The sequence below is a fragment of the Tamandua tetradactyla genome, chromosome 23 (genome assembly GCF_023851605.1).
Source record: "Tamandua tetradactyla isolate mTamTet1 chromosome 23, mTamTet1.pri, whole genome shotgun sequence".
NCBI classification, from domain to species: Eukaryota; Metazoa; Chordata; class Mammalia; order Pilosa; family Myrmecophagidae; genus Tamandua; species Tamandua tetradactyla.
The window spans coordinates 36,390,895-36,406,544 of NC_135349.1; the positions used below are offsets into that span (position 1 = coordinate 36,390,895).

At 40.6% G+C, this 15,650-nt stretch overlaps 1 protein-coding gene across 2 annotated transcripts in view; it reads left to right on the forward strand.

The window, feature by feature from the left end:
- Positions 1–15,650, forward strand: part of DNAH3 (dynein axonemal heavy chain 3) — a 220,557-nt gene that overhangs the window by 50,677 nt on the left and 154,230 nt on the right. For both annotated transcript variants that reach the window (XM_077141603.1, XM_077141602.1), the window contains exons 15-18: positions 4,839–5,023; positions 6,275–6,398; positions 13,084–13,237; positions 14,036–14,180. In XM_077141603.1, the coding sequence (XP_076997718.1) occupies positions 4,839–5,023; positions 6,275–6,398; positions 13,084–13,237; positions 14,036–14,180 (608 nt within the window). The remainder of the gene's footprint in view (positions 1–4,838; positions 5,024–6,274; positions 6,399–13,083; positions 13,238–14,035; positions 14,181–15,650) is intronic.

Here is a 15,650-nt window from a genome sequence, read left to right on the forward strand (position 1 = left end):
AGCATCTTCCAGCCTGAACTTCCAGTCCAAGTTGTTTCTGCCCCCAAAGTGAACTACAGGGGAATTCAGGTTGAAGACAGAAGCTGAAGAGTCAGGAGAGACTACAGGGGAGATTGGAGCAGGAGGGTGGAGAGTGCCCTGTGGCAATTCATTTCTGGTCTTTCCTTCTCTGAAATCACTTTCTTGCAAGCGATTTCAGAGAAATGTTAGCTGCTTCTGGGCTTGGCTGACTGAGGTCAAAGGGCTTTCTCACCATCTAGCACATACATCGAAACACGGGGGCCCTCGGGTACCCCTTAGAACCATTCCTATGTCAGGCTTCTCTGTATAGGTCTGGAATTGTGTCATTTGATTCCGAGTTCTCTATTGGGCTTTCAGTTTTTACTGATAAATTATTATACATTAGCAAAGACTTTTTTTCGATTATAAGGAATAGAAACCCAATTCAGAATAGCTTAAGCAAAATAAGGAATTGGAGACTTGCATACTGAAACAATCAGGAGTTGTTAGCTTCAGACATTGCTGGTCCAGGCCCTTGACACTGCAGTTAGGATGGTATTTTCCTTATTCTGCTCTGCCTTCCTCTGGGCTGGCTGGGTGTTCCTGGGTATGCCCTCTCCCGTTTATGTGCTCCAGCAGCTCTAGGCTTACATCCTCCCAGGTTCCCATACAGAAGGGAAAAAAGTCTCTTTTAAAACAGTCCTGCAAAAGTCCTGGTCCATGTGACACCAGCCTAACTTGGGTTGTTTGTGAAACCCTGAACCAATCACTCAAGAGGAAGACAGGTGGTTCCCCGAGAAAATATAGGGTGTGGCTACCAGAAGAGGGAATGGATGCTGATTGTGACAATGTCTCTGTTTGCATGATACAAAATGATTAGTCCAGGTGATTCTAGCTCTCTTCCTTGGAGTACTTTAAGCTATAGATTAAGATGATTTGATAATAATGATCACTATTATTATTGTTATTATAATAATATTATATATTATGTTAACATAGAACTTTAACCTATTATTTCAACATTTTATAGTACTTTAAATTTAAAGTATTCTGATAAATACTTATCAGAAGCTCATCAGCAAATTAACGATAATAATAGCTACCATTATCCAGCACATGTGAAAGGCAGGGCACCATGTAAGTACTCTGAATATTAGTGAGCTAAAATCTTTGCCACAGCCTTAAAAGGTAAGCATTATTCTCTCCACTGGTTAATGAAGAAACTAAGACTCAGAGAGGGGTTAGCACATGGCATGGCTTGGATTTAATCTGGTTTATTTTGTCCCCAAAGTCCAAGCTCTTAATTGTCATACTTAGTTCTCTCCCTGAGCAACTAAGTGGTGAACTTCTTCGCTTGGAACTAGAAGACCTAATTTTGAATCCAAGTCCTTCCATTTACTTGCTGAGTGGTCCTTGGGAAAATTGCTTCATCTCTCTGATCTTCAGTTTCTTCACCTAGAGAATGAGAGTTTGGGACTAGGATACTAAATGCTTTTCAGCCTTCACAATACTAAGATACTTTATTTGGAAAGTGTGAACAGTCACATCATTTTTCTTAAGCAATCATGGGTTTGTTCCTGCCAAATCAAAGCAACATGGTTGGTGGGTCTACCCTTATTAAAATAAATGTATCATTTCATTTTGGCCTTTTAAAGGTAAGTGAAAATAAGGGCCCCTTAGAACCCAGGGATTTCTAAGGATGCAGATATTGCCATGTTGGTGGCTGAGTTCTGAAATTTCTTTTCGCCTTAAAAAGAGTGACCCTGATTCATTTGAACTTCTCAACAACCTGTAAGGCAGGTAAAACTTTCATTAGGTCCCTTACTTTATGGAGGAGAAAATGAGGCCCGGAAAGGAAAACTAACTTGCCCAAATAGATGAGTTTGAATTTGAGTCTCCTGAATCCAAACCCTAACTTTGCCATGTCACTATCATGTAACTGCTGAGTGGGGGTAGGTTCCTGTTTCCAAAAATTAGGCATGCCATAGTATGGAGCGCCCTGGGCACACAGGCAGGGGGCACCATGAACAACATTATAAGAAAGTGATCATGCCAGTCCTACTCGCTATAGATGTATTTGTCTAAACTTGCGGAAACAATGACCCTAAATATTGACTGATGCGTGTCGGGGATCACAGCTACTAAATGGAAGGACTTGAATTCAAAATTAAGACTTCTGGCTCCAAGCTACAAAGTTCACTGTTTAGTTGCTTAGTGAGAAAGCTTAGTGCCAAAAATGCAAGGACTGAGCAGGGTTTTAAGAAATTATCCCATCTGTCTGGCTGCAGTTTTCTTCAGGGGTAGCTGTCTTGCCCAAACAGCGACAAGAGGGTAGAGAGAGGCCACAGATTGTTGCAGGATTTATTGGTCTCTCTTATGCCATCACCAAGCCAAACAGAGAGTAGCCCTATTTAGATTAAAAATTATATTATCAGGGAAGTGGGGGTGCAAGGGTAGTTCAGTGGTAGAATTCTCTCCTGCTATGTAGGAGACCCGGGTTCAATTTCAGGCCCATGCACTTCCCAAACACAAACAAGCAAGCAAACAAAAGAAAGAAAAAACAAACAAAAATTCAACAAATGGTGCTGCAATAACAGGATACGCACATGGAAAAAGAATGAAATGTGAACCCCACCATACAGCATACAGAAAAAAAATTAGATTATCGGTACATGTGGAAGGCAATACTTCCTGTCTTCAACTTATCCCTCGATATTGCAATGGTGTTGTGTTGATCAGATTCCTGATACCATCTACCCATATTCAGGCCCTTTTAGAGGGTCTCATACTCAGTCTGCTCTTACCCTTTTACACCCTTCCAAAAAGTTGGTAGCCAGCAGCCACCTGAAATTCATTCTACACGTTCTCATACAAAGGGATAAGAATCTATCAGACTGAGAAAATCTACCTGTAGTAGGTAGGTAGGCTAACAGCTATAACAACTAGACTCAAGCTGTCATGATTCAACACAACAGAAGTTTATTTCTTGCTCAGAGCAGTGCCAGGTTGATGGGAGAGACCTAGTCATGCATTTGGAAACCTAGGCAGATGGTGACTTCCCATCTTCTACACAGAACTTTCAAGGTCATTCTGAGTGTTGTCATACTGAGTATTGGAAGGAGGAAAACGCACGGAGGACTTTGCACGGACAGAGTGTGCACACCTGCAATTGACACACATAACCGCTGCCCGCTTTCCACAGGCTGGAACTGAGTTGGCATGAATACACCCAACAAAGGAGGGCAGGGAATATAATCTAGCTGTGAGTCCTAGAACTAAAGAATACTCTGAACACAGTAGATATTCTTTCTCTACAGAAAGTTTCTCCAATAGTCACTATTGTGTTAAAATTCATTTCTAAAATCCCAGCATCATCTTCAAAGGTGTTTTCATCATTTTCTATTCAGTTTGATAAAATTAGCTCCATTATGGAGGGGTCTTCATACATTTAGAAGATTACTGAGGACTGAAAATGTCTGGAAAAGTGGTTTTCATCCCTGGTATATGACCATCAACATGTACTGATAAAACAATAATAACAAAAACTATGGGAACTCTTATTGCTAACATCTCTTTTGAGGACCACTCTGGGCCAGACATAATACATTCCAGATAATTTGTCTCTGATTATAATTAAAATGCTGACAATCTCCATGATTTAACTCACACAAAAAAAATAAAAAATAAAAAAATGCTGACAATTATTAACCATTAGCTTTTATATAAATTAGAGCATATTCAAGTTATCCCCCAAATAACATCATTTTTCACAAGTTTGTGTTAGAGGAGAAGGGGGCTGTTAGACCTGGTGGTCTTAGTAATTGAATATAACTTTCTCTACGCCACCAGGAATTACCTGCAGCACATGAGGAGAAACTCTTACTGGTGTACTGTTAAGAGGGGGGATTACAAATTAATTTAGTGCTCTACTTCAACAGAAAACTTAAAGGGTTTTTGTTTTTATCTAAATCATACTGCCTCTGAGGTAGTATGATGTAAATGTTCGGTGCTTTGTACTGAATTGTAGGCTTGAGATTGGTTGAGATGGAAAAGTTCACATTACATATATATTTCCACAATTTAAAAAGAGAGATAGATTAAAGAAACAGTGACAATTAAATGCATTACATGATCCTGGACTGGATCTAATAATGAAGGAGAAAATGCCCAAAATGATGTATAAATGGATTATATAAAAATACTGCAATATGGACTGTAAGCTTTATATCAGTGTTAAATTTCTTGAACCTTATATAACTGACCTTTAAGGTGGTTATATCAGTGAATATCCTTGTTCTTAAGAAAAGTATCATTCAAGGAGCATGATATGTACAACCTACTCTCAAACATTTAGAAAATAGATAAGCAAATAGATAATTAGATAGATGAAAGAAGGAAAGAAGGAAGGAAGAAAAGAGAAAGGAAGGAAGGAAAGAAAGAAAAAGAAAGAGCAAGTAAATGTAACAAAATATTAAAAGTGGGTGGAGGGTGGATCTGGGTATCTGGGCAGGGGGTATATTGGAGTTCTCTGTATGAGTTTTGTGTTTTTTGGCAATCATCCTATAAGTTTGAAATTATATCAAAATAAAAGTTCATTTAAAGTAATAATGTGGGGCGGGTGACGGTGGCTCAGCAGACAGAGTTCTCGCCTGCCATACCGGAGAGTGGGGTTCTATTCTCAGTGCCTGCCCATGCAAAAAACAAACAAACAAATAAATAATAATAATAGTCTCCAAATTGGAATCATGTCTGTTCAGCATGACGGGTCATTACGAGAAAGTTATTTTAGTTGCTGACGATCACAATGATGATGCTGACAGCTGTTTCTTTCTTTGAAGCATTTGTAATCAGTACAGCACCATCGCAGACAAAGTCAGTGAGATTCCTGCCAACACTGAAGAGCTGGTAGTGCTTATTGAATTCTTAAAGAAATCCAGCGACATCACCGTTTTCAAACTCAGGAGGCAGCTTAGAGATGCAGCTGAACGCTTAGAGTTCCTGATGGACTATGCAGACCTGCCCCGTACGTCCAATGCCACAGATGTATCTGCAAATGTATATGTATATTTATATGTTTAGGGATAAGAAGTTGGGGGAAAGAGAGTTATAGCATTCTTAAATATCAGGAGAGCTGCTTTTCACGTAGCCCCTTATGTTAGAGGCACTAATTCCACGCTTGTATCCACAGGAACTTGACAAACAAAAGGAATCTTATTAGAAAAACACACACACACATACACACAAAAGAGGCTATCTGGGGACTTGCCTTCTAATTCTTAGATGCCTTTCTTGGCATCTTGGCCCTGGTGTTGCTGGAAAAGTAACCTCCAGATGAGAATCCTTTTTATAAATGGATAGATTGCACTTGTCTATGAACTTAATACAACCTGGCTGTTGCGGGGGCCAGGGCTCTCCCCTTCACACTCCTGCATACCTTTAAAAGAAAGAAATGGCCAGGGTCCCTTGAAGGTTTATTGGACCAAATTAGAGTTTTGTACATGGACCAAGTTCTGAAGGAAACACTGGTCTGCTCACTAAAGCCAAGTTTCAGAGCTCTTTTTCATCTGGAAATATCTGTGAATTAGTTGGTGCTCATAATGGGAGGGGGGAGTGATAGGTGAGAAAGATGGGGACTGGGAATGAAAAGGTCACTGAACTATCTCCCACCCACCCACCTATTCAGGAGCTGTGCCCTCCCTTGACCATATTTATACACGCTTGACTCTCCCACTGGTGGTCTAAACTCCCAAGGGTATGGACGGGATTTTAATTAACCAGAGCCATGAAATGGGTAGGGCATCTGGCATTGATTTTATTACTTCCAGTTAACTAAAGGTGAACTGAGTCTCAGATTGATACGACTGAAATTTCAACCCAGGTTTCTGACTCAACTCTGACCCCTCAGGGAAGACAATAAAGCATAATGGTTAAAAACATAGGCTTTGGAGTTAGTTAGCCCTATATTCGTATTCCATCCTACCACCTTCTAGCGGCATGACCTTGACCACTCGGCTTCCCTTATTTTCCCATCTGTAAAATGGGTTGATACCACCTACCATCTAGCCTGGCTCTTAGTAAGTACTTAATAAATGTTGGCTGTCCTTCATCCATAATGGGCTGGGGACAGTAGTCTTTCAGAAATGCCTCCCACCCCTATCCATTCTTTGCCACACCCACATCCACTTTTATTGATCTCTTTTATTCTACTGAATCAATTCCCCACATGTTGACCTATGCCTAGTTGATCCTACAGCAGACTGTATATGTTTTGCAGAAGAGGATATCAAGTTGAACAGCACTCTGTTCCTCTGGCCAGACCAGATTGAAGATATCTTTGAAAACAGTCGAAACCTGCTACTTAGCAAGAGGGATCAGGCAGAGATGGACCTGATTAAAAGGTAATGGGAGAGAAGGGTTATATTGGAAATGAGGCCAGGCTTCAAAACCCACACCACAGGTCCCTGTCCTATCAAGGGTCCTCTACAGCAATGCCTAGGTGAAAGCCTGAAGACAACTGATGGGGAAGGAATTGCCTTCGTTTCCTATTGAAGGGTGTTCTTTTTAAGTCTGCTTCCCTGTATTAACCTTTGCCAATGTTTTCCTCCCCTGCCTTGAATAATTGGACTTTGGAAGTTCAGAGAGAAAAGACAAAAAGCAGTGACATGTAACAATGGCCTTCACAACAATAATAGCAAAATTGTCAGCCTTGTACTGGAGAGCACGGATTTGTGAGATATCAAGGCAGGGATAACAAAGGCATGGCAGGAGGCTGAGAAATTGCCTATTTTGCAGCTGGTCTTGTTTAGTGCTCATATGACTGTAATTATTGATTCATTATTTGTCAATTCAATTAGTGCTTATTATTATGGGTCTTTCCTGTGTAGTATGCTCTATTCTAGACATGTATGTGTTTGGGTGGTAAAGAAAGATTTTCATCCAGTGACATGGAAAAGATAGACACACTGAAAAGCTGGACAGTGCTGGTGGGCCACATGCCAAGTACATAGTGCACACACACACTCAGACACATGCACACACATGCACATATCCAGGCACACACATACAGTTCATAACACTGTTTATGAACTGCAGATTCATACCATCAAACATGAAATTCTCACTGCCCAACTTCATCTGTCATAATCCCTGCAAATATTTCAAGAAAGGAAAAAGGTAGGTAAAAGCAGAGATTTCAAGACAAGATACTTGACTTCAAACTTCTTGCTAAAACTGGCTACACTGAAGGAATGGGAGTTTGGGTTGAAGGGTAAACCTATTTGGTTGCTACCCCCAAACATGGCCTAAGTATGCTCCCCAGCAAAATTCTACATCCTTCATGTCCCAAATGGATACTGATGCCAGAATGCAGAATTCAGCCTGATGGATGGAACTGATTTTTGACAACTAACCTGGAAGCAAAACAGGTACTCAAAGCGAGGTGATGAGGAGCTAGTTTTTTACTCTTTTTGAGCCTCAGTGTCCTCACCTGGAAAATGGGATAATAATAGAGCCTGACTCCTGCTGAAGAGTGAACCAGATGATCTGAGAATGTATCCTGGTGACAACCACTGTACAAGAGGCATTCAAAACTGCCAAACACCATCTCCCTTTTTACAATGACTTTCTGGGAGAAAAATGTTTCTTAACATCCAAATCACGGCGCTTGCAAGCATACTTTTAGAACACAACTTTACTATAAACTGGAGAGAGATTAGAGACAGTAAGTGCTGTTGGAATTAAGAGGAGCGTGGAGAGGCTGTGGGAGAATTGGGAACAATTCTCATTTGTGGCGAGAGAATGCTCAGGCTTCCCCCTTTTTGAGGTGCCGGCTCTTTGCTTGACCTCACCGACCGGGTCCCAAGCTCCAGACAGCAGGGGTCAGCAGAGGAGCGGCTCTAGAGAGGCTCTCGACGAGGGGTGGGGTCTGCAGCCCTGAGCTCCGCCCTCTCTTGGTGAACCCGGAAACCTCGGGTCCACTCCGCGAAAATCCGAGGACAGCCCCGTAAGGAGGGCTATGCCGTGTTCATTTATTCATTCACCGTCTGTGAAAATAATCCCGTCCCTCTCCAAGAAACTTAACTACTTTTCCCAGCCTGCAAAAGAGCTGCCTTCCATTTGCTGCCCCCAGCCCCCCAATTCCTGTGCCCGCAGGCCTGGCTCCCTTACCTGCGAACTCCTGTGCGTCCAGGGGAGCCCCGGCAGGAGGGTAAAGAGTGGCGAAAGGGCTTTCTGCCCCTCGCCCCCCTCGGGCCTCGGCTTCCGCAGGAGCCTGGTCTTTCCTGGGCTACGAACCCCTCCAGGATGATGATTCCCGCTCCTCCGCGTTTCCGGGGTCTCTCTGTCCCCTCACTTCCCGGGGATATAATGGCTCCCTCCGAGGATGTAATGATCTGTAGATATATAATGAACATGAAAGTACTTCAGACGCTATAATGTGCTAAGCAATTCTAAAAGATTAATTACAGTAATGTTAGTAACATTTTAAGGCCAACACTGAACATATATTCCACTACCATCTGGGGAGAATTCAAAACTGCTTTTATCGGAGACTCCTCTTTGTACCATATATGGAACCTCCAAAAGGATTTAAATGATGTGCAGCGGCACCCGGCAGCACATAATTGTGTCGGCAACAGAAGAATCAGCTTACCACCTCCTATCCCCACTTTGCCCAATTCAGTGGTAGATTCCATGGTCCAGATGCAACATGGAATAGACATGACCGACAGCTCAGCATGTGAGCTGCTGTTCTGCAGTAAGAGTGCAGCGAACCCCCTTCAGCATTCTTGGGGGGACATGGGAAGATGCCTTAGGGAGAACACCTGATGTGTCTCACCAAAACCTTAAGGAATCAGAGTTACAGAACAATGCCTTGCTCTAACTCTGAATTCTAATCAGAGGTAAGCAACAGAGTTTACCATTTAATGAATGAATGAATGAGTGAGTGAATGAAATTTTTTTAACAGTCAGTATATTCTCTAAAATTAGTACCTGCCAGGATCTAAAATCACAACTACTTATAAAACACAAACAATTTTCAGAAAACAGAGAAGAGGAAGAGAGACAGAAAGAAACAAAGGCAGGGCGCTTCTCCCAGGACGTTTGTGTTCTTATCCCTGAATCTTTCAAACCTTGTTGAAAAATAATCAGATGAGGAGGGAGCAGTGAACCACCTTCCCTGCTTTCCTTTTGTGGTGCTGTCACCATTCCCCATCTCTCAGGGTTCAGACATTGAGAGGTACATAGTCCCTGCTGTCCTGGAGAGATTACAGTCAAATGGGGAGATGGAGGATAAAAGAAATAGATAAATGTTAGCAAGGAATTGAATAGGGAAACAGAGTGCAGTGGTTGCCTTCATTGGGCAAGTCAGGGAAAGGGCTTATTTGAGACGAGAGTGGGAGGAAAAGGAGCCAGTTAAGTGAAAACTTGGGGAGGGGAGGGTGGCGGAGGCTCAGACCAGGAATACAGCACAGCACGGGTAAGGGATCTGAGGTGTGAAGCGGGTGGCTGCAAAAGGAGGCTGGAGAGTTGGAGGTCTTGAGCTCATGGTAATGAGTTTAGATTCTTTTTAAAGCACAACAGAGTCATTGTAGGTTTTTAATCTGGGGACCAAAGTGATCTAATTTTAACATTTTCTTTTTATGGTTTGCCTCCTTGAATCAGAATTCAAATAATGCCTACACATTATAGTTGGTTGATGTATCTCTTAAATATCTTTTAATCTGTAGGACTGACCCTCTCCCATCCCTTCCCTATTTTTTTTAACCTAGCAATTTATTAAAGAAGCCAGGTAATTTGTCCTAAAATCTGGATTTTGCTGATTGTGTCTCTGTGGTGTCATGTAACATATTCCTCTATATTTCCTATAAATTGTTAACAACTGATTTAATCTTGCTACTGATCTAATTTCATTTCTGATCTCCTGCTCTGATGGATAGGAGGGAAAACATAAATTGTATGTGGACAAGATTATAGCATGAAAAAGACAAAGTGAAAGAAAGCAAAGTCAGCAAGCAATATCAGTATGAGGTACAGTAAAAGTCAAAGCAAAAAACATAGGATAATTCAAAGATGGTTCCTTTATGTGGGTGAAATAAAGTTAAGGCAGCTGTCAACCCTTATATATCAAATAGCATAGTTGCAAGATGAATAAAATAAAATTTGAATAAGGAAATAAAGGAATGCAATAATTAATAATCTTGATTATATAAAATCTTCTGTTCTACGAATGGAAAATAAGTATTCTTAAATATCTAGAACATTCACAAAATTGACCATATTTTAGAACTCAAAAAAAAAAGAAAGAGAAAGAATTTCAAGAAGCAGAAACTATACAGGCCATATTCCAAGTGTGTATTAGTTACCTGTTACTGCAAAACAAATCATCCCCCAAGTTTGGCAACTTAAAACAGCAAACATTTGTTATATCATAGTTTCTGTGGGTCAGACATCCAGATGCAGCTGAGCTGTTTGTCTCTGGCTCACAGTCTCTCGAGAAGTTGCAATCAGAATGTCAGCCAAGGTTGCAAAGTCAGCTGAAGGCCCAACTGGAAGAGGGTCCACTTCCAGGCTCACTCGTTGGAAAGATTCAGTTACTTGCAGGTTTGCGCTTCTCTATAGGGTAGCTCACAACATGACAGGGTGGCCTCCATTAGAGAGAGAGAGACAGACAGAGAGAGAGCAAGACAGAAGTCACTGTCTTTCTGTAACCTAATCTGGGAAGTGACAACCATCGCTTTTGCCATATTCATTTTTTTAGAAGTGATTCACTAGGTCCGGCCCACACTCGAGAAGATAGAATTATACAAAACATGAATACCAGAAGGCGGGGATCATTAGGGGCTGTCTTACAGGCTGCTGGCAATTTGTAATAAAGCCCAAATCAAACCACTTATAGTGAACTCCCTTCAATTACTTTTAATGAAAAAAAACATTAACACTGCTTGTTTTAATTTGTTAAAGCTGCCAGAATGCAATATACCAGAAACAGAGCAGCTTTTAAAAAGGAAACTTATTAAGTTGCAAGTTTACAGTTAGGCCATAGAAACTAAGGCATCCAGAGGAAGATACATTAACTCCAAAGGAAGAGCTCTTGAAGTTCAGGGATTCTCTCTTAGCTGGGAAGGCACATGGTGATGTCTGCTAACTTTCTCTACTGGTTTCTTCAAATGGCTTCCCTACAGGCAATTCCTTTCTGCTTTTCCAAGGTCTCTGGCTGTGTGGGCTCTGTCCGCACGGAAGCTTTTTCCAAAATGGTTCCCTCTTAAAGGGGTCCAGTAAGCAACCCCACCTTGAATGGGTGGGGACACATCTCAATGGAAACCACCTAATTGAAAGTTACCACCCATAAAGTAAGTGGGTCACATCTCCATGGAAATAATAAAAAAGATCCCACTTAGCAATATTGAATGAGGATTAAAGAACATGGCTTTTCTGAGGTACATGACAGTTTCAAACTAGGGCACTGCTGTAACAGAATACATACAAAGTAATAATAGCCACATTTTAAATCAAATTTATAATATGTCACCATAGCTGTTCTCAATGGCAAACTTACTTATTCATTCATTCAGTAATCAATGAATATTGATTGAGTGTCTGCAATTTGCTGGGCTCTCTATTAAGTGCTGGAGACACAACAGGGAATGAAATTGACAAAATTAATAGAGTTTACATTCTAGTGAATGAGGACAAACACACATAGTAATTACTTGATACCAGGCTCAAGTCTAAGGATTTTGTGTATGTTGGCTTATTAAATACTAAAGTAGGCACTTTTTCTCTCCTATTTTATGGATCTGAGTCATAGAGAGGTTTAATGTCCTTTCCAAAGTCATGTAGCTTGTAAGTTGGTAGAGTACAGGTTTGAACTAGGCTAACTGGCTCCAGAGCCTAGTCACATAATAGTGTGTCTGTTCTACCTCATCTGGGAAAGAGAGACAAATTCGATGCCGGCTTTGTTTGTAATACGGATGAAGCAGATATATCTCTGGAAAGTTCTTCCCTGATCACTCTAGCCAAGTAGACTTCCAGTTCTACCACCACCACCCCCCAGTCACTCTGCCCTGTTTTCTTTTCTTCAGAGCACTTATTATCTGAAATATTTTGTCATTTTTTGTCTGTCTTAGTTTCTTAGGGCTGAGTTAATAGACTGGGTGGCTTAAAAAAACAAATTTATTTTTTCACAGTTCTGGGCAATCGGGGTCTGAAATCGAGGTGCTGGAAGGGTTATGCTCCTTCTGAAACTTCTAGGGGAGAATCCTTCCTCACCTCTTTTAGCTGTTAGTGGTTTGCTGGTGGTCCTTAACATTCCTTGGCTCGTAGCTGCAGCACTTCAGTCTCTGCCGCTGTCGTCACAGGGTGTTTTCCCCTCTTGTGTCTCTCTGTGTGTCCAAATTTCCCTTTTCTTATAAGAACACCTTATGCTGGGTAGGGCTCACCCTAACTCAGCACAGCCTCATGTTCACTAATCACATTTTCAGACTCTATTTCCAAATAAGATCATGTTCACAGGACCATGGTTTGGGACTGGAAGATACATTTTTATTCACCCCACAACACTCTGGACTGACTCATCTATCCATCTAATCATTCGTGTTTATTGTCTGGGTCTCCCCTACTGAAATGCAAACTCCATGAGGGTTGGGAGTCTAACAGTGTACTTCATAAACATGTCCCTGAAGCCTGGAGCAGTTTCTTGAATGCACTGAGCAATTAAATATCTAATGAATAATGAATAAATTATATATGTGTATGTGTATTTAATAAATGCACTTTATATATAATAAATATGTTTAATAAATTTATATATATTCCTTTTTGGAAATGTTTAATCACCAGTAGCTTCACAGAAACTGTCTCTTGGAGGTGGGATTATAGGTAGGTGAATTTATTTTTCCTCATTTATTTTATTTTTGGACAATTGGCATATATATATATACATACATACATACATATATACATATACACATATATAAACAAGAAGATCAAATTCTCCCCAGACTTGAAGGAGTAAATGTCAGTGAACAATGCTGATACTGTGAAAATGTACAAAATGAGAATCCCAAATGTGATTGCTTTCAGGTGCTCGGAATTTGGGTCAAAACTTGAGGGATACAACAAGGAACTGGAATCGTTTAGGAAGCGGGAAGTGATGACACCAGAAGAAATGAAGAACAATGTTGAAAAACTAAATGAGCTATCAAAGAACCTGGACCAGGCGCTGGTGGAATTTGAGGTTTGAAGTTTTGGGATTGGGATTGATAACTCTGTACTAGTGTGATGTTCTGGTCCTTAATCTCATATTTTCCTGACAGCACCTGTCAAGGGACAGCATTGGTCAATTGATTGACCACTTCTTTCATATACTTTTAACTAATTTCTTCTGCACCCCTGTATTATACCAGGAGTTTTCTTTAGTCATCAAGTACACAAGGAAGAAATTAAGCTGAGTAATTTCTCAAATATATTAAACATTTGCTGTGCGCTGGACATTGTGCAAAGGGCTTCATTTGTGGTAGCTCACTTAATGCCTGTAACATCCTTTTGGGGGTGGATACTGTTATCTCCCATTTATCCCTATTTTAAGGCTTAAAGAAGTTGTCACTTGCCCCAAAGGTCAGTAAGTTCTTTTGCTATTAAAGTTCTTGCCTTTGAGACAAGTCAGCATATGGAAACAACATCATGTAAACAGCTAAAATGCAAACATAAATTGTGAAAAATGGAGATATGGTATCGTGGGAGCAAAGGTGATGGAGCAAATAGCAAATTATCCAAGAGCTTCAACCAACTAGATCTCAGCTGTCACGGCTTTCTTGAGACCATGCCTTATTTCCTTTGCTTGCTCTCCAAATACACATAGCATCTTCCTCTACTTGGTTTTCAAAAATAAAATAATTGTAGAGGAAAAATAATTTAAGCTACCTATAATCCTACCTCCAAGAGACAGTTGCTGTGACCCTACTGGTGGCTTCCAGGGTTCAAGAGAGCCACCTACCCAGTAAAAGGCATCCTTTTTTTTTTTTTTCCCCTGCAGTTGATCAATAAGGAGGAGGAACTGTTGGAAAAGGAGAAGAGTACCTTCCCTCTTCTGCAGAGCTTGTTGACCAATAAAGTGCCTTATGAGCAGCTGTGGGCGACAACCTACGAGTTCAGCACCAAGTCAGAGGAGTGGATGAATGGTATGATATGATCTTACTCTACCGGGGCAGAATGGGGATGAGAGGAAGAGGATCTGTCCTCAGTCAGTTCAGAAATATAGTTTGAATTTCAGATTCTGACTGGACTTTTCACCAGGTTCTGACACTCTGGATTCAGCAAGCCACCATCAAAATGTGCTGAAATGCTAATGATGGAAGTCGGGGATTAAAGAACCAGATCTGTTGTCAGGGTAAAATAGAATAGAGCAGCCAACCAAAGCCATAGTTGGGCAGTGTTTTAGTTTCCTAAACTAAGCTGAAGCAAATACCATGAAATAGATTGAGTTAAATAATGGGAATTTATTTTATCATGGTTTTGAGTCCTGGGAAAGTGTCCAAACCAATCTTCCTGAAGACTAGCTGTTAGTGGTCCTTGACTCCTCTGTCACATGGCAAGGCATGTAGTAGTGTCTCCTGGTCTCTCCCTTCTCTTCCAGGTATAGTTGATTTTGGCTTCTTGCTTCCATGGCTTTATCTCAATCTCTCTCTCTCTCTCTCTCTCTCTCTCTCTCTCTCTGATAGTGGGAAGACCAGGTGGACTGTGGTGCTGCTTCAAGAAAGGCTTAAGTGCCATAGACGCCTAACACCTACCCCCCTTACTCTAGACTCTGGAGTCTAGAGATGTGTTGAGGAGGTAGAATTAACAGAACCTCATGATTGATTTGATATGGGGCAGGGGGCAGTGAGGGAGTCCTGTGTGACTTCCAGATTGTTGGCTCAGGCAATTCATTGGATGTTGTTGTCACTGACATAAGAACAAGAGAAGTGACAAACTTGAGAAAAAACAATTTGAATACATTGAGTTTGCGATGTCTGCAAACATCCCAACTGGAATATTAATTAGCAGTTGAATATTGCAGTCTGGAATTTAGGAGCTCAGTTGGAGGTGTGTGGATTTATATTCAGGAATAATTGATGTGTAGATGACAGTTAAACCCATGAATGACATCAACTGGGGGTGTATGAAGACAGGACAAAGTCAGAGACTCTTAGGGTTGAGTCTTTAGCTCATTTCTAGTGCTTCTGTATTATAAATACAACTATGATGAACATCTTTATGGCCAAATTTTTTGATATAATTTTGTATTCTTGGGATGAATTCCTAAAAGTGAAATGGGTAGATCAAAGAGTATGTAATGAAAATTAGTGGGGCAGTATTTGAGTACTCATTCTTCATACTCTCAACAATCCTGAGAAATAGTAGCTTTAAATATTAATTTCATATTTAAAATGCCATTTTGTTTTCCAGTTTTTAAAAAATATTCTTTCCTTTAATTACTACTGAATTTGAACTTTTATTGGAAGATGAGTTACTTATTTTATAAAAGCCTGCCACTGTGCTCTCACAACTTTTTTTCTATTGATGCATCGCTAAACCCTCTTATTCAAATAATTTTTATTTTTAATATTTCAGCTGATGCTCATTTTTCCAAGTACTCAATCTTATCTATG